This window comes from Gouania willdenowi, chromosome 3 (genome assembly GCF_900634775.1).
Source record: "Gouania willdenowi chromosome 3, fGouWil2.1, whole genome shotgun sequence".
Lineage (NCBI taxonomy): Eukaryota > Metazoa > Chordata > Actinopteri > Blenniiformes > Gobiesocidae > Gouania > Gouania willdenowi.
The window spans coordinates 9,750,912-9,773,950 of record NC_041046.1 but is presented as its reverse complement, the minus strand read 5'-3'; the positions used below and the strand labels follow the sequence as shown (position 1 = coordinate 9,773,950).

The window sequence follows — 23,039 nt, the reverse complement described above, 5'->3', positions numbered from 1 at the left end:
TTCATATTCATTGGTTAGCATTAAAGGGTGGTTTTGTTTGTGGGGATTTTAAACGGTTCTTTAAGGGTCTGACAATGTATTCCTATAACCACATCAGCTAACTGCTGCCAGGGTTGGGGTCAATTACATTTTTCAATTACAAACCCATTTTCAATTATCCATGTTCAATTACAACTCAATTATGATTGCAGTGACTAGCATTTGTTTTCCAATTTAAAAAAAAAAATTACAATTAAAATTATATTGGAATTATAATTTTTCCCCTGAAAATCAATTACAATTCTCAATTACTAAAGTTCAAATTCAATTAATCACAATTACTGATCCTGAGTTAAATAGCCTCATAAGACGTAACCTTCCTCTTGTGTTAGCTTTCTGTTAGCATCTCTAATTATAACGTGTCAGTTTGACCCATGTCTTAAATCAGCTGTAAAATACACTGAAGAATATTATCTATTATCTGATTTGTTTCTCGTGTCTTGGTTACCTTGTTGGGGTTCCTAATCAGTTAAAAATATTGATATTAATATTTTTGCTGTGGGTTTCTGAGCCTTTTCTTCTGTCTGTGTACCCCCGATTTTCATTATTTTTTAATGGTAAAATGATCCTCAAGAGAACTGACAAGTAAACTTGATATGAAACATATTTTATTGAATGTTAACTTCATATGTGTAAGTCATACAACTGTAACTGTAACAACTTTTATGTTTAATTTGATTATGGTGTAAGTTATTACAGTACAAGTCAATAAACTGAAGACAATTCATCCAGAAGGGATTCGACCCATTTCAAATAAAAATTTACTCCAAAAAATCCTTAGTATATTAACCAATGATATCCCTGTAGTTGTGGATTATCTGCACAGTAACGTGATCAAACTGTTGATAAAAATGTTACCTGATCATTTCTAAGTTTGATCATTTTGACTATGTTTGAGACAAAGCATAAAGCAAACGTATTATGCGATGTGTTGAAATCATGGCTGGAAATACCCCAGTCAGGGGTGTTGTGCTTCTCTGAAGTCGAACCCCTACCGTGAGCTGCTTTCACCCTGACCGAGGCAAAGCAACACTCCATTCTTTGGATTGCATCCACACATTTTCATAATGAGACCAAGCTCAGCTCAAAGCTTTCAGCCTGGGGAAGGCCAACTAAACTCTAACTCAGAACCTTGGAAATGTTCTTCTGCAGTGTGAATTTCCCCTTGAATTCCAGTGTCTTGTTTACTGCTGCTTGTGTTTGAGTTGAACAAAAACACATTTCAATGTCATCCGCAATGACTATTTTGGCCAAATCCAATCGTTTGGCGTTTTTTCTTCTTCATTCTCCTGTTGCAGATGATATGTTTCTTTCTTAGGTTAAATTGGCTACATACATACGTATGTTTTGCACATTTCATCATTGATTAGGTACTCAAAGCTGTTATTCTCTATCACAGACACAGGGCTGGACAAATGGTTATAAAACTTTTGGTGCATTGCATTGTGGGATTGAGAATCCCACTGTGAAGTTTGAAGTTACATTTCTGATATTTAAGAAGTGTTTTTACTTCATTCTTACCATGAATTCCTGTGTTTTTTTGCCAGACAAGAAATAAGGTAATTCCCTTGACACTATTTTGGTTCTGGGTTATTTACTGTGATATAACGTCCGTCTGCGTGACATGAAATTTGTGCTTTCCGTGGAAAGCCAGACAACCAACATACACCATTGTTTTGGCACAATTCTCAATCCGTGAAAACACCCAGACAGTCACTTGGACACAGTGTTTTTGGGGGAAGGCTGGCATCATTGGTGAATAAAATACATTCCGCCCAGCGCCGGACACCGCGCTGCGCACGCCGGGTCTCCCGTCCCCTGTCTGCTGCGCCGTCCCCCGGCGAAGGGGCCGACGACGGCGGGAGGCCAGTGAGTAGGGGGGGAGCGCCACCGACGCAGTGAGGAGGGCGAGCGACAGCCGAGGCAGCTGCTCCTACAGCCGCGGTGCGAGCTCAGGCCCGCTTCGCACACCAGCCCAACTAATCCTTATTCTGAAGTTACTCCTATCTGCATACGCAATCAAAAGACAAGGGAGGCTGGCCCGACTGACTGACTATTGATTTTTGCGACAGTGCTGCTGCGCTAGTGGCCACTAGGGGCGCAAAAGTTACAGGTCTAGCGCCCCTTGTGGCCCAAAGTTACACAGTGTGCCTTTAAGTTGTGTTTTTAAGTTATGCTTATTTCTAAACAAATATAGTTCCATTTACTCCGAATTTTTAGTTAGTCACTCAAAAAAAAAGAACAAGTTACACTAACTTGACATAATTAAGTTAGTAGAACTTTTTTGTTACTTAGAGTATAAACCACTTAATCTATTGATTTACTTTGAACGCCCGGGTTTACAGTGTAGTACTCAAAGTAAAAGTTACTAGTTACTTTCACCACCCACGTTTAGTTTTGGTAATAAATCTTGCCAACAATAAACATTTAATGTATAAACTTAAGAAGGAAGAGACCAAATCTTGCACAAATGGAACTTAATTTATTTTCCACAAAGGCATCCGTATAAAATAAAAAGTTTGTCAAAATGTACAATTCTTTTTTTTAAAATAAAACAACAAATTATTTCATTTCAAAATAAAATTAATTATAAATCATAAATAAACAAGTATACATTTATGAACTCTGAAACTGAGAAAATAACCGGCATTCAATGCTGTTTTGGTTCTGTGCATTAAGTTTAATCTGATTGGTCGGCTACGAAGTGATGCATTTGTGATGTCTGGTTATTTAATTTCTGTAGTTTCACAATGTCCGTTGATTTTAAGACAAAAAATAATAATGTACTAAGTAACGGTTGGGTGTAGAAATGTAATGAATATATAATATATTGAAGTACAAAAAAAGTACAAGTACCTATGAAAGCAACTCAATTACAGTAACGTGAGTACTTGTAATCCATTACCTTCACCTCTGGTAACACCCAGTAAGGTTTTCCTGTTAAGGACCCAATGTGTGGGCTTCCTGTCCTTCATTCCTTCACTCCTATTCTTTTTTTCAATATATTTCTGAGGAGACACTGCAGCTCTGTAAACAAGCAAAGTCAAGAGGAGGGAATGTGTCTTTTCTGCTGTAGGTCACATTAATGACTCAGCTCCCTGCCTTCACAATCAGCTGCCCACAGCTCAGTGCTAATCTCTGCATCAGCAGTGAGACTCTGCCGGTGTGTAGGAGTCAGAGCTGCCACACGCTCCCATTTCATTTGGAGCTCACAGTGGTCATCTTTCAGTGCTTCGGAAGTGATGCCACGTGTGTTTGTGAGATTGGATCTATGAATAAGTGACTTGCTGCAGCACAAGCAGCTCTAACGCTGGTAAGTACTGGCTCTGTGCCAGTGCTGCAGCCAAATCCCATCAATTCACACTGTTCACTATATCTGTATACTTTTGTTGAAACTGTAATATTCCCCTTTCATAATTGATCATTTACAGTCAAAAACCAATATGAAATGCACTCAAGCTCTGAAATCCAATTATAGATGTAATCCCAAAAGAATTTAGAAAAATAATTGCATCACACTAATTATTTCTGTAGAAATTTTAACATTTGCTGTGAAACATTTTTCTTCTGGTCTAATCGAGCAAAAAGAGCTTAAGACTGAACATATTGTTTACAAAGGGGCTTTGTGCATTTAAGGTCATTGATCCTTGATTGGTGTGACTAGTAAAATATATTTAAATATGGTACTCTATTACAACCATTTCCTTTCATAAGAACATGTTATTCTGCATATAGTTGAAGTCCATGCTAAAATATTATTCCTGTATTTTTCAATGTCTGTCTGGTAGGCCCTGAAACTCTGTTGCTTTTGTTTGAACATTTAAACATTGTGCATAAAACCTCAAGGTCACGGAGGAACAGTGATGAAAACAATAAAATAAAATAAAATAAAACAAAGAAACTAATATTAGCTCATTCACTGCCAACCATTTTCAAAACGACTACCCCCCCTCACTGCCAGCCATTTTAGAGCATTTTGACTGATTTTTAAAGAATCACAGAATATTTTGTACTATGACAATCTGAAATCTGACACCAGATTCTGAAAGATTGAATAGAGCAAGTTTCACACAAATCTTACCTTAAAAAAACACCGACACGAAGGCTTTTAATGGCAAAATTATTATTATTTTCTTATCTGGCTCACAGCTGAATGTTTTGCTTACTGTACTTTGTAACCCCCCCTTCGTTCAATCACACAGACGTAACTTCCTCTTCCTCCCAATACACAGTGTTAGTATGTGGTGCTGTGAGCTGCTGGATACTTCACAATATCACTTCATAGCGCCAAAATCTCCCTCGTCCCTGCTTCTCCCTTCTTAGCTGATGGCAGCATCAGTGGGTAATCTGTCATCTAAAGGTGCTGCTGCCACCTTGGTTATTACATCACACTGCAGCTTAGATATTGACGAGGGACCTCCACCACAGTGTTTCCTAGCAACCCCAGTGAAAAAAACACAAGTGACAGACATATCCGTCAATGGCAGTGATTGTTCACATTTGAAATGACGTATATGTACGTCAATGGCGGTGAGTGAGTTAATAAAACGAATGCGTCTTTGCATTAGGGCTCAGTGGGGCACGACCCCACCAGATGTCGCTGTTGTGCTGAGGAGAATTATGCTCATCTGTGTTCCATACAATTATGTTGTTCAGCAAAACATTTGGCTTTGTTAGCCAAATAAAACGTTAAAGATTTCTTTTTCCGAGTGTATTTCTTCTCTAGACTTGTTTGCGTGTAGTTCTGTGTGGATTTGTCTGAGCTGATCTCCTGTTTCCTCTCTATGGGGCACAGCAGAGCTGGCCCTTTGCAACGCACTCTTCAGCTTGGCCAGTGGGGCTTTACAGCCAGGGCCCCAGGTGCTTTCCTATTGGTCGATTTGGTGTAAGACAGGTACTAGGCATCGCTTGCTTGTCATGTGTTGGCTGTGTGCCATTTACTCTGAGTTCAGCATTGTGTTGTTATCGTCACGTTGTTGTTTCAATATTGATTATTTGATCTTGGGAGAGCTTGAACACTGTTCTTTGGTGGTGGTGTTGATATGGTAATAGGCTATTATTAGGTCAGACTGTTATGTGATTCTAGACAACATTATTGAGCTGGGATTTTGTCATCAAATGTGTTGTGATCTCTTTTACTGCACTTTATGTGTTGTGACATCATAGAGTTTATAGTATATAGTGTTTTTTAACCATGTGGGGTCACCTTGAAATGTCTAGTAATTGCTAAAGAAAATCTGATTAAAATTATATTTTGAATTGCTATTCTTTTTCAAAACGCATCACACACAATGAATACCAAGTAACTCTGTCCTACACTTAAACGTTAAATAAAATGCAGTTTTAAATCAATCTGAAGTGGCGCACTTATCACTTTGTGCACTAATTCTGGCTATTTGTAGCACACTTTAATAAACATGATCTAAAACAAATTCTGGAAGGAGAAGAAGAAATGTCTCTGGGGTCGCAGGACGTGTGAAATTAAAATGGGATCACGACCCGAAAAACATTTAGAGTGATAATGTGTTTAAATTGCATTAGATTTTGTTGCGTGAATGTTGCGTAGCCCCAACATAATTTTCATACCAAAATCACCATTGTGGAGGAGCTAGATTGCCCTGTGATATATGACTATATGACTCTGGTGCAAGGAGGACCATGCCATGAAGATACACCGACAGATATAGTATATACATACAATGCCTGCGTGTGGGCTTAGTTTGTTAAACTTATAACTGTAACAAGAATAAACCTCATTGAAATAGTACTACTCTAGTCATCTGTCCTCGGAGCTGTTCAATTAAACGATCCAGGAAGAAGGTAGAGAAAAGCCTTACAATGCATTCCCTTTGCAATTCATCTTTTTCTTATAACCACTTGGAGCCAAATGGTGCTTGTTCCCTAAAAACAACAGATCAGATTGATTTACGGACTGAACCTTTATGTGTACTCCACTTTCATTCGGCACAAAATTATAAAACCTACAGATACAGACAGAACCGAGAACCACAAAGGCCATCAACATTCCATTTTTAGTCCTTCTGGGATACAAAGAAGAGCATTGTCCAAAAAATTCTTAAGAGAGCTTTGTCCTCAAAACCTCAAATATGATTTTTATATTTTTAAACTCAGTGCCATAGTTGTCACCATAAATTGGGGAATCTGGGCTGCCTCAGTGGACACACTGTGTGTGTGTGTGTGTATATATATATATATATATATATATATATATATATATATATATGAGCATTTGTTGCGTAAAGGAGAAAGCATATAACCTTTTCTCCAATGCTTACACGTCCATCCCATATTTCTGAAAGTGTTTGTTAATGGAATTTTATTAATAAATATGTTTTGATTGTCTGTAAAGTGATTGTTAATCAAGGAGATTATCCCTTAAATGCAGTATTTGTCTTAAATTATATGGTTTCAAATATCAAAAATGCTTTTAAAAGAAAAAGAACAGAATAATATTTAATGTATGTGTACTTTTATCAATATAGAAGTACACTTTTAATTTTTACAGCATTGAGAACAATTTGCTTATTGGTGCTTTAGACCCCCTATATGTATTTATACACTTTTGAACTGACACAATATGAATTATAGTTTATCTATATATATATATATATATATATATATAATTCCACAGAGCCCCAAGGTACTGACCCCAGATTGAGAACCACTGATTTAAGGATTTTTATATTGCTTATTAGCAAATCAATTATTCATTCATTTATTCAGTCATCTTCGGTACATGCTTTTTTTTTAGTGGCCTCATGCAGAGTTTGTGATAAATCTGTTACTTTTTTTTTGTTTTGGGATAAATCCATTGATGAGATTGGATGCTCTGACGGGCCTGATTTAGCCTGCAGACCTTTGAGTTTTTCACCTGTACAGCAAATAATGTCATGTAATATATCTAAGTAGACCTTAAAGACGCCAGTCTAGTTTTGCAAATGAAAAAGATCAGCTTTGAAAAAGCTGAAGTAATAATAATAATAATTGAATTCATATAGTGTTTGTTTTAAGGAGACTCAAAGCGCGTTATACAAACCAACATTCATTCACACCAATCATACCAGTGGTGGTAAGCTACATAGGACATACTGGGACATACTCAGAGACGCGTTGGTGCCATTTCACGCCTACGGCCCCTCTGACCACCACCAACATTCATGCACAATTCATACCCATTCATACGAGGCAATGTGGGTAAAGTGCTTTGCCCAAGGACACAACAACAATGACTTAGAGCGGGATTCGAGCCCTCAACCTTTCATCTATTGAACAACCCACTCTACCACTGATCCACAGTCTCCCCAAAGTTGTTTGCAAGTCAATGTCTCTTCTAATTCTGAAATATGTTGACAGATGTGTGGTAGAATCTCATATTTCCTTCAACAGGTTTGTGTCTAAATGTCTGTATTGCATTGATCCTATAGGCTGGAATATTATAGAGAGAACTGAAACAAAGCAATCCATGCAAAAATCTATTTTGGAAAGAGTACAGACTATTTTCCCATGGCAGAACACCTGGAACCATTCTTTGTGGAGTTTGCCTGTTCTCTTTGTTGCTTGAATGGTTTTACTGTGGATAGGAACAATCCAAACACATGGAAGTCCATTGGTGTGTTTGAATTAGTCTTAAGTGTGAATAGTAAATAGTTGCGTGTCTTTGGGTTGGCCCTGCCACAGACTGGCTTCCTTTAACCTTAAGTGTTAAATTCCTTGTTAAACAGACCTTGTTGGTCACACATGTATTTTGTAAACAGGGACAAGGCTGGCCTAGAGCAGTGAGTGCTATCTGATATGTGTAAACCATAAAGTTTTTATTGAATTTTAATGCAAATTACAATTATAAAGTCAATTATCTAAGCTCAACTACTGTTCAATTACAATTACAACATATATATATATATAAGTATTTCTGACCTCCAATGAAATGTTTTACTAAAACGTAATTACACATATTAACTCTGATTAAAAACAGTGAGTTTGAAAGTCGTGTCCTGCAGCACAAAAAGAACACGGAAGTAGGTGTAGACGCTCACTAGATCGATCACTTTAAACTTTGAGCATATATTCATTAAACTCTAAAATGAAGACGTAGTTTTTGGATGAAGCACACTTAAATTAACAATTTTAAAACGACAAAATAAGTAAAGTAGTAGCATTATCATGACAAAAGAAGTAAGGCTGATGAGTAACGGGAGAATTTTGGGTAAATTGCGCCTGAACAGAAGTTGGTGAACCCAGAGAAAAACTCAACTGAAAAAAAAACTGCCTTCGTTTGCAGTGTTTTTTAAAGATTCCCCATAAACCTTTTAATAAAAGCACCAGCTTGAATGATATTAATTTAATAAGCAGTGTTAGTCACACACTTGTGATTAGTGATTACTCCACCAAGGAAGAAATCTTTACTGGAAATACTTTACTGATTATTTTCAAAAGTAACAAGGTACTTTAATTACTTTACTTTATTAAATTAGGGTACATTTAAAAAATGTGATGCACAAAATATGAATCAGTAGATCTTTCAACCTAATTCTATTCTGTTGGCATGTTCCACATTAAAAACTGAATCAAATGAAACAGTCTCTTTTTAAATCTTGTTTTGTTCATTTTTTTAACACGATGCACACTGTATCGAGCAAAACTGAAATCAAATGCAACAGTTTTGGACTTGAAGAAATTTCTTTCCTGAACATTCCACCAAAGGTTCTATTAACTTATATTTCTGACTTTCTCTGTGGACTACTTGACACCGTTTTTGGCCGGTATTTTTTCCACGATGCTTCGGAATGATTCAGAGTCTATGGTGGAAATTGGCAACACGTCCTCGGCAATAGAGCCAGCAACGAGTTCCATCAGTTCAGCAGCACTAACTCCTGTTGCTCTTAAATCTATTTTCACCTGTTTAGCAGGATATGACCCTCAGAGTTTGACGATGTGGAAGTGGATGTTGATCTGATGCTTTCTCAATGACTTATACATTCCTGTGCCGGCTCGCTAGGTGCGCACTCAGATTTGGGCTGGAATTCTTTGATGTAGATAAAAGCTTTCTAACCCACACAGAGTGCACAGCGGAAGCTAATGTTTTAGTCGTCTTTTTACGGAGTCAAAGTACTGTCGGTTTTTTCACGCTGCTTGGACATTCTCTCTCGTGCTCCTTTTTTGTGTTTGTTGTTTACCAATGATGTTGCATCGCTTACGTCATTGGCTTAGAGAGTATGGTGACCGAAGAAACGAAAAAGATGTGCTAGATGGTTTCATTTATTAACGCAGTACCGCAGCCTGCTTGCGGGAAAATAACTGTAATCTAATGATTGCTTCTTCAATTATAATCCCTTACTTTACTCATTATTTGGTGCTACTTCTAGCGCGTTACTGCCAATCACTGCTAATAAGCATCCAAGGTGTGAGTATTTTAAAAGGAAGTGCTTGTCGTATAAAAACATGAAAAAACAGGGGAAAAAACCTACAACAGAACCACTTAATTATTGACTACGAGCCTTATTGATAAAAGGCTTAAAAACACACAAAACAACTGAGAACCAATCACATGTGTTTGAGCAGTGCTGTTTTCCAACAAATGTGTGCCTGAACTGTAAATGAACAGGTAGGTGTGGTTAGCTCACAGCCTGCTACGGTTGCAGACCTCTAGCTAGTGCAGTAATTATTTCCTGGCATTGATTTCAAATTTGACATTTCACGCAAAGTACCCAATAACCCTCTAATCATATTTGCCTTTCTCTAAAACAAAGCAATAAGGCCTTTGCCACGTCCTCCACTACCTCAATTCATTCCCACAACTAAATTGAATTGTCCAAACCTGATTTTTGTTGTCTATTTCATTTGTGCACCAGCATTTTTCCCTCAGCAAATAGGACTTTACAATAAGCCTCATAGTGTCAGTAGACGTAAAAACTAATCTGCAATGTTTATTTTTTTTAGCCCCACTTCTCTCACCCTTCCTCTCACATCGATTAAGCTTCACAAGCTTTGCTCCTGGCAATTAAATCTATCAGAGGGCAGCAGAGAGCACTCTGGCAGAACTGTTTGAATAATTGCAGCTCAGATGAAAATGAAATCTCAAACTTTTGACAACTCTCTCATGGTGATATGCAACTTGGAACTTGTGTTTTTTTTTTTTTTTTTTTTTTCCTGATGTGTTTTCATTTGTCTTTGGATGAACAGAGACAACATCTAATTTCCCATTGTTTTTCTTTCTGTTGCAGACACATAGAGAACTGGACAGGATTGCAAACTCTGAGAGATGTTGATATGGAGCTCTACACTGGACTACAGAGGCTGTAAGTGTTGATGTTGAAATGTTTGAGGTGAAAAGACCAATCAGGGCAATAACAGTGGTACAATTGCAATTTTCTGTTTTCCACTTGTGCTTTAAAATATATATTATGGATAAAAATTCATAAAAGATGAAGATGGGCTTTCAAAAAGGTAAATACATGAATTAAAAAACTCATTTTGAGCATAATATTAGTATTCATTGATGGCAAATGTAATCAAATCAAAATCCAAAGCAGAAAATGTGCTCAAACAGTAGAAATATGTTTACACTTTTCCTATTCCAACCCCACTTTAACTATATTCAAACATACATTCTTAAATTACTTACATCAGGGTGATCATATTTAGATTTCTAAAAAAGAGGACACTTGGGCTGAACTCGGCAGTACTCGACGTTTTCTTGAATCTACCTTCTAACGGCAAAATACATTATAGTAGATAAATAACTTGTTACTCTCCATAAGGTTTAAAGATCTTGCTTTATAACAGCCTTAAAAACAACCTGAACTCATTAGTGACTCAAGTCAATCACCTTTATTATTCATTATAACAACTAGTATAGTGCCCATCATAAGTATGTATTCATATAGTGGGAGGAGCTTAAGTAGAGTTGTCAATTATGGCCAAATGAGTATGTGTTTGAAGGTTGGATCTACAAAAAGGTGTACATACTCTGTACTCTGTAGTGTTATAAAGGGGTTTATGTGCAGGTGTGCGATTTCCCTGGTTTAAATATATGAGACATGCGCACAATAAAAGTTTATTGGTTTTTTTTTTACTTATTTTTATATTTTTTTGTTTGTTGTATTTTTCTGTAATGTATGTTTTTTGGAGTCATGTGTATTTTTTGTATCTTTCTGTTGTCTTTTTGTGCATTTTTTCGATAATTATTGTTTTTTGTTGCTATTGTAGTGTGATTCTGGAGTCATTTTGTGTATTTTTTGTATAAATATTCAGTTTTGTGTATTTTGCATCATTTTCATATTTTTGTTGTCGTTTTGTATATTTTTCTCTAATGTATGTTTTTTTGGGGTCATTTTGTATATTTTTGTGCATTTCTGTTGTTGTTTTTTGTACTTTTTCTATAAACATTTAGTTTTTTTTTTACTCATTTAGTATATTTTTTATTATAAATACCTTGTGTGCGTGTTTCTCCCCGACACAGTGTGTGTTTGACCTAAAACTTTATGAAGAGCTTGCACATAGCCTAAGTGTGTGTAATGCATCTCTTTTCATTTTATTTTGAGTTTACGACTCCCTCACGGTATTGAACGCAGTATTGAGCGCGATACTTCCGGTTCCGGTTCATGACGTCACTGTGTCACAGTTTGTTTGGGTTTAAAAAAGAAGGTCAATATTAAAAAACGTTTTTGTACTGCTCGAAGTTATTTAAGTTAATATTTCTTGGTTATTTAAAATTATGTTGGACTTAATTGGTGTTGCAAAACGTTTATTTGAATTTTATTTCACCCGGACAACACATTCATGTTTACCCGAAAGTGAAACCTATTCACCTTTTGACCTCAGTGTGAGGGGGCGCTAGCGCACCAATCTGTTCATTTACAACCTGACACACACACACACACACACACAAAGCTTCCTTGCTTTTATAGAGAGATTTGTCCTTGAAAAATCCCATATAAACCGTCTTAAAATATCTCAATCATTGAAACCATGAGAAACATCTCCCCCTAGAAACTAAAACTATAACAAAAAACCTCAAGGCTTACAGAACATTAGATAATCATTAGATATACACTTCAATAAATAATTGCAACCTTAACTTCCAATAGGACAAGATTCTCTAAACCTCCATGGTGGTTTTATAATTCAGGAGGATCATGCTGCTGATATTTTTTAATTAAATCCACCAGTTTTTGGTCTCTTTCCGTCTTTCTCTTCTTTCTGCTGCATGTGTGATGATTTTGTTAAAACAAAGAGGTATTTCTAATGATGGCTGTAAAGAGCAACTCCTTAGCTTTCAGAAACTGGTAGAATTTCTCAGATAGAGCAAATATTAGAGTCATTTAAATAACGTGTTCCTGAGATGCATTTAGGGTCCCTGGGAAATCTAGACATTTTCATCCATTCGTAAAATCCAGCCGGGCGGTCCAGACAAGACATGAAAAGTAAATCCGGACATATGGTCAGCCAAGTTTGCATTGCTATTTACAGTTAGTATTAACAAATCACCATTAAATGTTAGGGGTGTCCTGATCCGATATTGGATATTGGCCTGAAAACGAATATCAGATATCAGGTTAAAAATTTCGGATTTCCGATTTTTTTTCTCAATTCATTTTTTTATTTTATTCAATTGTAGAATACTGTAGATATTATGTTGAAGGTTAAGATTTATTTAACTAATTGGTTAAAATAAAATGGGTAAATTTTTCTCATACCTACTATTGCTGACTATTGTTCTCTGTTTGAATAACATTCCACACTACAAAATAAATAATTAGGTTTTTTTTATTAAAGAAGATAAAAAGGGTATGTATGTATGCAAACTGCTTCTCTCGTCTCCTTTTTCGGCATGTACAAAAAAAGAAAAAAAAAAAAAAAGAAAAAAAAAAAGTGAATGTAACCATGTCGGAAATAAACTGAATAAATAAATAAAATAAATAAATGATTTATGCTGATATCGGCTCAATATCGGTACCGGCCGATACTCAAGGCTGCAATATCGGTATCATATCGGAAATGAAAAAGTTGTATTGGGACATCCATATTGAGTGTACAATACCTATGTGAAGAGAAATCACATATCTGTACTAATCCCACAAAATGCAGTAATAAATAAATACTTAAATAAATAAACTAGTAGAAGCAAAATGTATGTCAATGATTATAGACCCTTTATTGTAAGCTCTTTGCCTTGTACATTAATTGTAATTTAATATTTAGAGCGACTGTAAGTGGAGTGTGAGCTCATCAGTCTCATCAGTCTGTGCTGCTGAGTAAAGTTTCCAAAAGAGCTTTAATTCCCCTTTAATTCAGAATAAAAGTTAAATCCACTTTAAACTGTAAACACCTTATTCCGAATGAAAATGGTAATTCCAAATTAAACTAAAATCTGAATTAAGTGGCTGGTTTATTCTGATTTTAATTCCAAATTGAATAATTCGTTGATCTTGCAAACATTTTATTCTGCCCATGCGATGATAAGCTGGTGATGACATAATCCAAGATGGCTGTCTGAAGCAAGCAGGACTATTTATTTAATAAGAGCCTTAGAAGATATGGATAAAATGAATAGAGGGGATGGACGCTAGCAAAAATATGCAGAAATTCACACTGACTTATTATACACACACGGACATCAGCAAACGAAACAGGCTTCATTGGTGACATGAAGCCCTGAATCAGTTCAGAGTTTCACTATTGACGAGTGGGTCGTCATAAAGTTCTCCTTTTACTCAACGTCCTGTAGATGAAGGTAGAGCAGCTGTTGCACTGGATTTGATTGGTAGCCCGAAAGTACGGTCTTCTATCTCCTTCTCCTGCTCAGCAGACGAAAGTGAAACCGTATGTTATTGTCGAGCTGCTGCTTCAAAACTATAACCAAAATAAAAGTGAAAACATTTGTTAATATGTGGTCTTCTATGTTGTAGCTGAAAATAAAAGGTTTGTTGTGTGTTTTTTCCCGTAAGACGTGATACGTCACGTTCGCCCCCCGTCCAATCAGAACCCTTCCCAAACCCCAGACATAAAGTGAAATTAAATAAACCTGTTTTTCATGCGAATAAACCTGTATCCCATGTAAGCCTCAATTCGGAATTACTATGTCCATGTAAACACAAAACAGAACACTTTAATACTGAATAATTTAATTTGGAATAATGAATTCTGAATTAAATAAAAACATCATGTAACCGTGGCCATTGTTCACACAGTAACAATCATTCTGAGACACTGTCTGTTTAATGTTATGGTATAACACAAGTATAACTTGCAATGAGTGCTTAGTGGTGATGAAAATGAATTAAATGGGAGTACCAAGGTGGCCATCGCCCTCTGCTCTGGTCTACCCGGTGGGTCTCCACCTCTCTAACGCTGATAAACACTTCCTGATGGCCTTGACGACACACAGCCAGTGCAGCTCTGACCCTCTGTGTGAGGCAGCGCTCCTCTAAACAGAGCATTGCACAGTCAGTTCAGACTATTCTCAGTACAGGATGCTTCAGTACTGGGAGTCCTGCTGCTATGATTGTTAACATCCATTGTTTGTAACCTCATCATCACACACTGGTTCTCAGTAACACTGGGTCCATAAATGGGACATACTGTAGATGGTCTGAAACCAGCCCAGTAGTTAACAGTTCTGAACAGCAGTCATTAGTTAGAAGGGGGACCTGTTTATTCACAAAACCAGTAATATTGTATGAATCTGCTCTTTGTGTGAAAACTGGTTCCTATCGGTCAGGGTGGACCCCCCCAGTTTTTAGATTCTCTTGGTTAGAACTTAGCATCTGGTTCCATACCTGGCCAAATTATTTGGGTCCAGATTTTATGCAAATCAATTAATATTTAGAGGTTATGCAAGACACTCAAAAATTGCTCCATAACATAGCGAGCGAAATAAAAAGGCATATCGGAAAAATTGTGCTGCTGTTCTGCAAAAACAAACTGAAATTTGCATAAAAATGTTACTTGGAAAGATCAGCAAGCACAAAATTACAATCACAAAAATGTTCCTGTGCTCTTTGACAACTTGGAGTAGGGGTTTTAAAGAAGCGCATGGTGCTGGTGGTGACAAAATCACTGATGTGCTTCCCTTCATAATCTGTTTGATTAAGGGTGTCACAATGCTTTGGTGCAATCTCTGAACCTTCATTTTCCAAAATTTTATATATCTATAATTAGTCAATTTCCAGGAAACTTTGTGCAGTTTATTCAACCTCTAAAATAAATAAATTTTCTCCCAAATGTCTTCCTAAATCTTCTTCTGCATACAAAAACCTAATGCAGGGTTCTAAACTTTATTTTTCACCATGCTTTGATGGACCACCCTACTATCGACAATCCAAAATATCAATAAAATAACTCACTGCCTTTTGCTGTGACATACAGACACACACACATTGAAGGACAGAGTACATGTATACCGTGGATAAACAGTATATGTGTCTATGTTCTATGTAAGTTTTATTATTGATTTATTACTAGTGATTAATCTGTGGCTCTTAGCCTCCTGTTTGTTTGGTGGGGGGGCTTAAATAGCAGGGGGTAACTTACTCTATGTATGTACCTGCTTGCTTAAGTCTATTAAGCTCTTGCATAAAACTATTAACGTACTAGAATTAAAACGTATGCAAAAGTTAATGCATTGAAAACTATTTATATTAATGTTCCTTCAAGTGCTCCAATATGTGTCATCTGCAAACAAAAATATATTTGAGTCTTCTGATATTTGACACAGGTCGTTAATATAATATTTTAGGACCTAACATTAGCTGTGTTGATTTTGGCAAAAATAAAAGCAATATTTTTAAATGTCGACAAAATACTGTGTAACTGCACTTTAAACGTGTTTCCATTGGACGTGGTTTTGGGGAGGAGCCTCACAACTCCTGTGAAATCTCATCCTGTGAGACTCAGTTGCAGAAAGACGGACGCTCAGAACTTCCTTATGAAACTCCATATTCCTTTGTTGTTTCACGTCTAATGTGGCAGCAATATAGTATAATGCTAAGAAATGTCTTGATCTCCTCTTGACACACGCACCGCGCCATGTTTTTCCGGAGAGAAGTGGTCATGTGACCATGTACGTCACGTTCTGTGACGTGTATTTGCAGAAAAACTTTCTCCATGGCGCTTTTGCAACAAATTTCAGCATCGAAACTTCAGAAATACCTCCGTAAAAAAACTTTTAGCGATATTGTGCTTTTTGCTTTTGTCTTCGTTACCAGTTTGTATTGTGCTATAATTTAGATTTTGCGCATTTCCAAGAGTAATGGAAACACAGCTACTGACCCTTGAGGTACGTCATGGTAATTATAAACATGAAGTATATTAAATAATTTTGAATTGACATATTGAAATATAGGTTCCCATCCAGTACCTCTGACTAACAATGAACCAAAGGATATATTTAGATTTTCCTATTTCTCAAACGCAAGCTTTTTATTCTCTGCATCCACACATTACTACAGCATTCCTTTTTCTTAGCTTAGTCACTGATCAAATAATGCTAAAAACACAAAACAGGGGAATTGAAATAGAGGCCCCAGGTTGAGCTGTGAGCATTTTTCTAAATCTCAAGGTTTCATTTTTTTTTTTTCTAGGGCAATGTTACGACATGCACACACTTAGATCTCATCCTTTGCAATTTTCCCACTTCTCCCTCAGTGCTCCAACCCCCTGTGTTACCCAACATTTTTCATTCCCTCAGCAGAGAACCAGATTCTCCTTTGCCCTCCACAGTCAGAGCTGTCCTCTCTCCTGATCCCCTTGATCCCTCATCAGAGAGGCCAAGTGCAATATCGCTTCCTCTAAATTAGCATTTTTCTCATTACTGCTGCCTCTCTCCTGCTGCCGGGACACCGGCACCTGGAGTGAGGCCTCTGCAGGGGAGGCTGTGATGATGCTGTGGGACTTTTAGCATCATCACAATATTAGTTTGGTGAAACTAATGGAGGAACGCATAAATTCTAAAACAAAAAACCTTTCTTTAAAGGTCTTATATCATGCTATTTTTCACCCCTCTCCATTTGTTCTAAGAACCCCAACAACATAGTATTTGAAGTTTATTTACCCAAACTCACTTGTTTTTACTTTCTTCTCCTCCATATCTCTATTAACTATAAAAATAGTGCATTTAAGGTGATATTCATTTGTTTTGTCCAATTGCTGCATCACATTGGGTCACAAACGCGTCAGATCAAGTCAAAGGTGATACGATGCCATATAACGGATACTAAAAATGGAACTGCTTTCTTAGTTCTACACGGTTGCTGTCCACTGCTCCACAGGGAGGGGCTAAATGCAGTGAACATTTAAATGCAGTAGCCCGCATGCCTTTAGCCCCAAGAGAGTGGGCGTGTATGTTCACTGTGGAGGCACGGCCGGCAGCAGGCACCTCCTGGAGGGGGCAGTTCAGACTTTTGTGAACCGCTCGTTTTTCAGAAGAGAGCAGAGCAGCAGCTCAGAGATCAGGATTAGTGAGGATTGCTCAGATATCCAGGAAGGAAGCCCAGCAATAATATTATTAAAATGATTATGTGATTGATTTGACATGCCTAAATTCACATACTTTCTGGGGATTTGGTTTTATTGTGCAACGAACCTTAAAAATTTGAGTGCAACACCAAAAAGTGTCTTCCACATTCTATTGACTCATACTGTATTCTTCTACTACTTTTGCTCCTTAATGGTCTCTTTGCATTAGTTTGATCGTGAAGGCTTAATCCACACAGTCTCTTGAGAGACTGTTTCTCTTGAGATGCAACGAACGCTTGAACTGGGAACCATTGATGTGGGCTCTGATCTGGAGTGCTGTGGATTTATGAGGCTAGTAGCTCTAATGGTTTGCTCCTCAGAAGCCAGTCTGAGTCTTTTATTCCTGAGGCAGTAAACAGCACCTTTGAAGCTTCACTGAAAGAACTGTCAAAGTTCTACATTATTTCCATATTGACATATCTTCTTCCTGTATTGATAGACTGCTAATCCTCATAGCAGTTGTGTGCAGGTTTTAGTTTTGTGTATTTTTTGTTTGAAAAGCTATTTGCTTTTTTCCAAACAAAAAAAATGAAAATAAATTCAAACAAAAATATATAACAAGGCTGAAACAGGCAGAAGCAAAAATGCTTACTGTATATGCCTGACATAAATAACATTTAAGTTACCTTTTCCAACACAAAAAACACAAACATATTTCTACTGCTTCACATAATTCTCTAAAATATATTGTGACATTTTCTTTTTGAAATTAAATTGTCACTCATTTTTTATTTTTTTATCAACACTATTTCACAAATTAACCCCTATAACAGACAGACATCTTCATTTTAGTTCTAATCTTGCCATTGGTAAAATATACATAACTTGATCTCTTAGGCTGTGTTTGCTGGTCTGGAGTGAGAAATATTTCTAAACGCCTTTTATTTGAACATTAGCTGTGTTATTATATAATAAGCAATATATTTAAATGTCATAAGATTTTATTTAACAAATAAGTAATGTGTGTGGTCATATTATCCTGCTTTGTTTATCCCTCGCACAGCCTTTTTTTTTTTTGCAATAAAACAATATAATTTATTATGGTTTTAAAAGTGGTTCCCCAGAGTTCTACACAATATGTCATATATGGCAGTATCAAAGTACAGTACATTGTAAACAATGAGTTTATTTTATATAACACACCAAGTGTTTTTGAACTTTTTGTCTTTATATAATTAATACTGTGTTACACTGTTAACATAGTAGATAATTTAGTCAATTATGACTCCTAGGAACTTGGTTATCAAAGACACACTCAATTTTATCTATGTAAAAATTACCCATCATGCTTTGCGTTCTTGACTGGTGCCATTTAGCACGCCATACTATAAAAACCACTGTAATGTCCTTTTCATTGTCATATACAAACTTTAAACTGACTCATATTTGACACACATGATGGTTGTCCATCCCTAGACAATATTCAATGTGTTGATTACCCATCATGCTTTGCATTCTCGACTGGCGTCATTTAGCACACCATAAAAGAAAAACCACTATAACGGTCTTATAAAAAAAGTTCAAACAGTCTCATATTTGATTCACATGATGACTGTCCAGCCCTAAACAACAATCAATGTGGAAATTACCCATCATGCTTTGTGTTCTCTGATGGAACATGCCATAACAGAAAAATGCATATAACTCTAACATACAAAGTTCAAACCGCCTCATATTTGATCCACATGATGGTTGTCAAGCCCTAAATAAGAATCAATGTGATGATTACCCATCATGCATTGCATTCTTAGATGGTGCCACTTTTAGTGGCGTCTGACGCAAACCGCTCTAACGGAAAGATATGTTGTGTTGACCTCAAAATACTTTTGGATGAACTCTAGACAGATGAGGGCAGGTTGCTGATGAAAAAGAAACAGGCTGTGATTAGTGGGAGGGGCCTATCATGTCACCAGAAAATCCATCGCCATTTCCTTTCCATCACATTCTCAATGCTGTATCTTGGCTATTTTTCAATGGATTTGCGTCAAATTCACTGAGTGATTTTTAACTGATTTTCTCTTAATGATACTACTGTGTAAATAGGCATCATACTAGGTTATACTGGTTTTGTGTTCTACTGTAATATCAATACTAATGCTAGTCTAATGCTAGGTTATTGCTACGTTAATGCCATTGCTTGGTTTATGCTAATACTAAGCTTTTGCTAGCTAACGTTAATGCTAGGTAAATGTTATTGCTAGGTTAAAGCTAATGCTAGGTTGATGTTATTGCTAGGCTAATGCTAATGCAAGGTTGTTGCTATTGCTAAGTTAATGCTAATATTAGCCCATTGCTATTGCTAGGTTAATGTTATTACTAGACTAATGCTAAAACATTTTAAATGCAATATCTCAGGTATTTTTTCACTAATTTGCACCAAATTCGATCAGACCAAACCCTGATTCCCAACATTGGAATAAGGGACCTTAGGTATTTTAAATTAGGATTTATTCTAAAGCCTGTATGAATGTTTACTTTGTATACGATCTTTCTAAAGATGTCAGGCTCTTCATTAAGTGGTGAACAGAAGAATAATGTAAAAGATGGCAAACATTGTTAAAGCATCTTTTTTTAGTTTGTTTTGTATGTGGTGTAAAGTGTAGATGTTATGCCATTTCTGTCTTCCATGTTCAAATTTCTTAAATTTTTCATTACAGTATTGAGTTCAGTAATAGTTTACTGAATACGTGTAATAAACAGTGCAGCTGCAGTGAAAAGGTTGACTTTCCATTTCCTCTAATGAGGTGAAGCTGTAATTGATTATCGGCTGTGGCTGATTTTACGCTGAATCCGTCAAGGCAGCAACCGTTGGATTGATTAAACAATCAATACGCACTTCATAAGGCTCTTGGGTTTTCTGAGTCACACAAAGTACTCATTTTAAGCATAGAAAGTGATACATATTCTTTCCTGCGTAATGGGAAAGAAACTCACAAAAGTAATAAATAAAAAAAACAAGAAAAAAAACATTCCTAACATTTATATTTTAATACAACTAAGACTCAACATCACTTCCAAATAATAAATTCTTCGTTTTTGCAGGAAATGAGTATGAGGTGAAAACATGCCAATTATAGCTGATAACATAGGCAGCGCAGACGGGGCGACACCATCAGAAATGAGTGTAAATAGTGATATATCCTATTCAAATTGATTGAAATTGTACTCAAGTTGAAGTACATGTAAGTCATACATAAAATACTCAAGTCCAAGTAAAACATATTTCAATTATTCTGTTCTCCAGCTAATCAAACAAAACAATCAAAAATAACTTTGGGACCATCATTGCAAATTCTATGCAGGTGTGAAAGAAAGTAGAACGTTGGATGGGCGGGCCTTTTGATTTCGGTCAGAACACACCAATACGGCACAATCCAAGGTTATGATGTGGTAGCAAACCATTTAATCAACCATCTTGGTCATCACGAGGTCTACACACACTGGGTGATATTTACAACATTCACGGTCTTTGTTCGATACAGGACCTAAAAACACATGTTTCACTTACTGCTTCCTCTTACTTTGTTTACTTTCAGCTAAGATCAGCCCTTAAAGCTTATGGTGTTCCCTGGAAGTCTCTCATTTTGGCACATTCCATACTAAAATTGATGTCTCCGTTCCTGGATAGACCCTTTGTTTCTTTAAATACCACCAACTGATAGAGCACAGCGCTAAAGTTCTACCAATTGAATCCGTGTGGAATAAGAAAATGGGCAGTTTAGACATAAGCCTAGATTGGAGGAAGATCTGGTGCAACCACACTTTGACTTCCAAATATCTAGCGCAACAACTAATTCACTTTAAGACCATACATAGAGCTTACATTACACCCTATAAGAGATTCCAAATGAAATCACAATCTACAAAAAACTGTCATATACAGTATGTGGAACCGCTTCACTTGGGTCATTCTAACACATGTTTTGGGGTTGTCAAATCATTTCTGAATTCTGGTCTCATGTAAACTCAGTGTTAGCAGACATTTTGTCTTCTTAACACTAGAAGTCCCACAGAGGTGTCAAATGAACTTTTTACCTATAAAACCCAGAGAGGTGTCATTTGACCCAAAGAGAACACAAAAATTATTTATTTTTAATGACAGTGTGGTGTGAGAAATGTGCAAAAGAACAACTGTGATTTGTTTTCAATGGTTTTTATTTGTGTAAAAAAAATAAATAAATAAATAAATAAATAAATAAAAATAATGATAATAACAAAGCAACTGTGCACATATTTAGAAGAATCTCCTTCATCCTCTTATTGAGACTCGTGACATACTTGGCACTGCCACGGTATCTCTCTCCTACATTTGCCACATGTGTATTTGTGGCAAAGAACACATCGCACAGTTGCGCTATTGCTCTTGCAGCAATGGTTGATCTGACACTTAGCCCTTTTCCCAGGGCCAGGTGTAGGCGGTTGTTGTTGGCGCAGTTGCTCTTTGAGTGCCTTCTTTTCACTCACATGAGTTAGCCAACTCTCTTGCTAGCTGAACCAGGAAGTCCACCCATCTCTCCTGCACCCCGGTGCATGCTTGATAAAGCAGATGTGCATTGAGTGCCACCATGTCGATCATGTTGTAGAACACGGCGACTGGCCATCGCCGTGTTCCTGTGCGCACACTGTACTCCCGCACCATCTGGTCCATCACATCCACTCCGCACTTTGTGGTGTTGTATTGGGTGATGGTGTTTGGCTTCCTTTTGATGGTTTCCTCAGTCTCAACCACGCTGTGCATGCTGCTGAGAATGTAGACGGTCTTTTTTCGTTTGGGCGCATACACCGTCAGCGTGGCACCAGTGGTGGAAAACACCTAAAAAAGAAGAAATTGTTGTTATTATAGCGGTTTTAAACACAATGACACACTCAGAGGTGTTGATGGAATAAAAAGACCAACAACATACCTGAGTGGTGAATTCCTTGCGGTCCATCTTTCTAGTTGACTGAGGAATTTCCCGGCGAATCTTGTTGACTGTCCCGAGGATGGTGGTTTTCCGGCTGAGCAGTCGTCGTGCAAGTGTCAGTGATGTAAAGAAATTGTCCATGGTGACAGTCCTGCCTTTGTCCATAAATGGTTCCATCAGCTTCATCACCACACTCTCAGAAAGTCTCTCCTCACTGGGACGACTGGGGTCCTTTCCAAGATATGGGAGGACATTGCAGATGTACTTTGTTTTCAAATCACAAGCCACCCAAAACTTTATGCCAAATTTGTCGGGTTTTGTTGCAATGTACTGCAGGAAACAGCAGCGAGTCTTCGATGGGAAAAGCTGTTCATCAATTGTGATGTGTCGACCAGGGTTGTAGCATGTGATGCAGTTGGTAACAAACGATCCCCACACATCCGAAATTGCAGCAAACTTATCTGTCTGCACTCGCTCACTGCGCGTAAACATGTCATCAAATCGTAGGTGACGCATGATGTCTTGGAAACGGTTTTGTGACATAATTCCAGTGATAAGTGG

General features: G+C 37.0%; 1 protein-coding gene across 4 annotated transcripts in view; it reads left to right on the top strand.

Annotated features, from left to right (window-relative positions):
* ntrk3b (neurotrophic tyrosine kinase, receptor, type 3b) overlaps positions 1 to 23,039 on the top strand; it is a 497,810-nt gene that overhangs the window by 139,694 nt on the left and 335,077 nt on the right. For all 4 annotated transcript variants that reach the window (XM_028441230.1, XM_028441225.1, XM_028441234.1 and 1 more), the window contains exon 2: positions 10,281 to 10,355. In XM_028441230.1, coding sequence (XP_028297031.1) covers positions 10,281 to 10,355 — 75 coding nt within the window. The remainder of the gene's footprint in view (positions 1 to 10,280; positions 10,356 to 23,039) is intronic.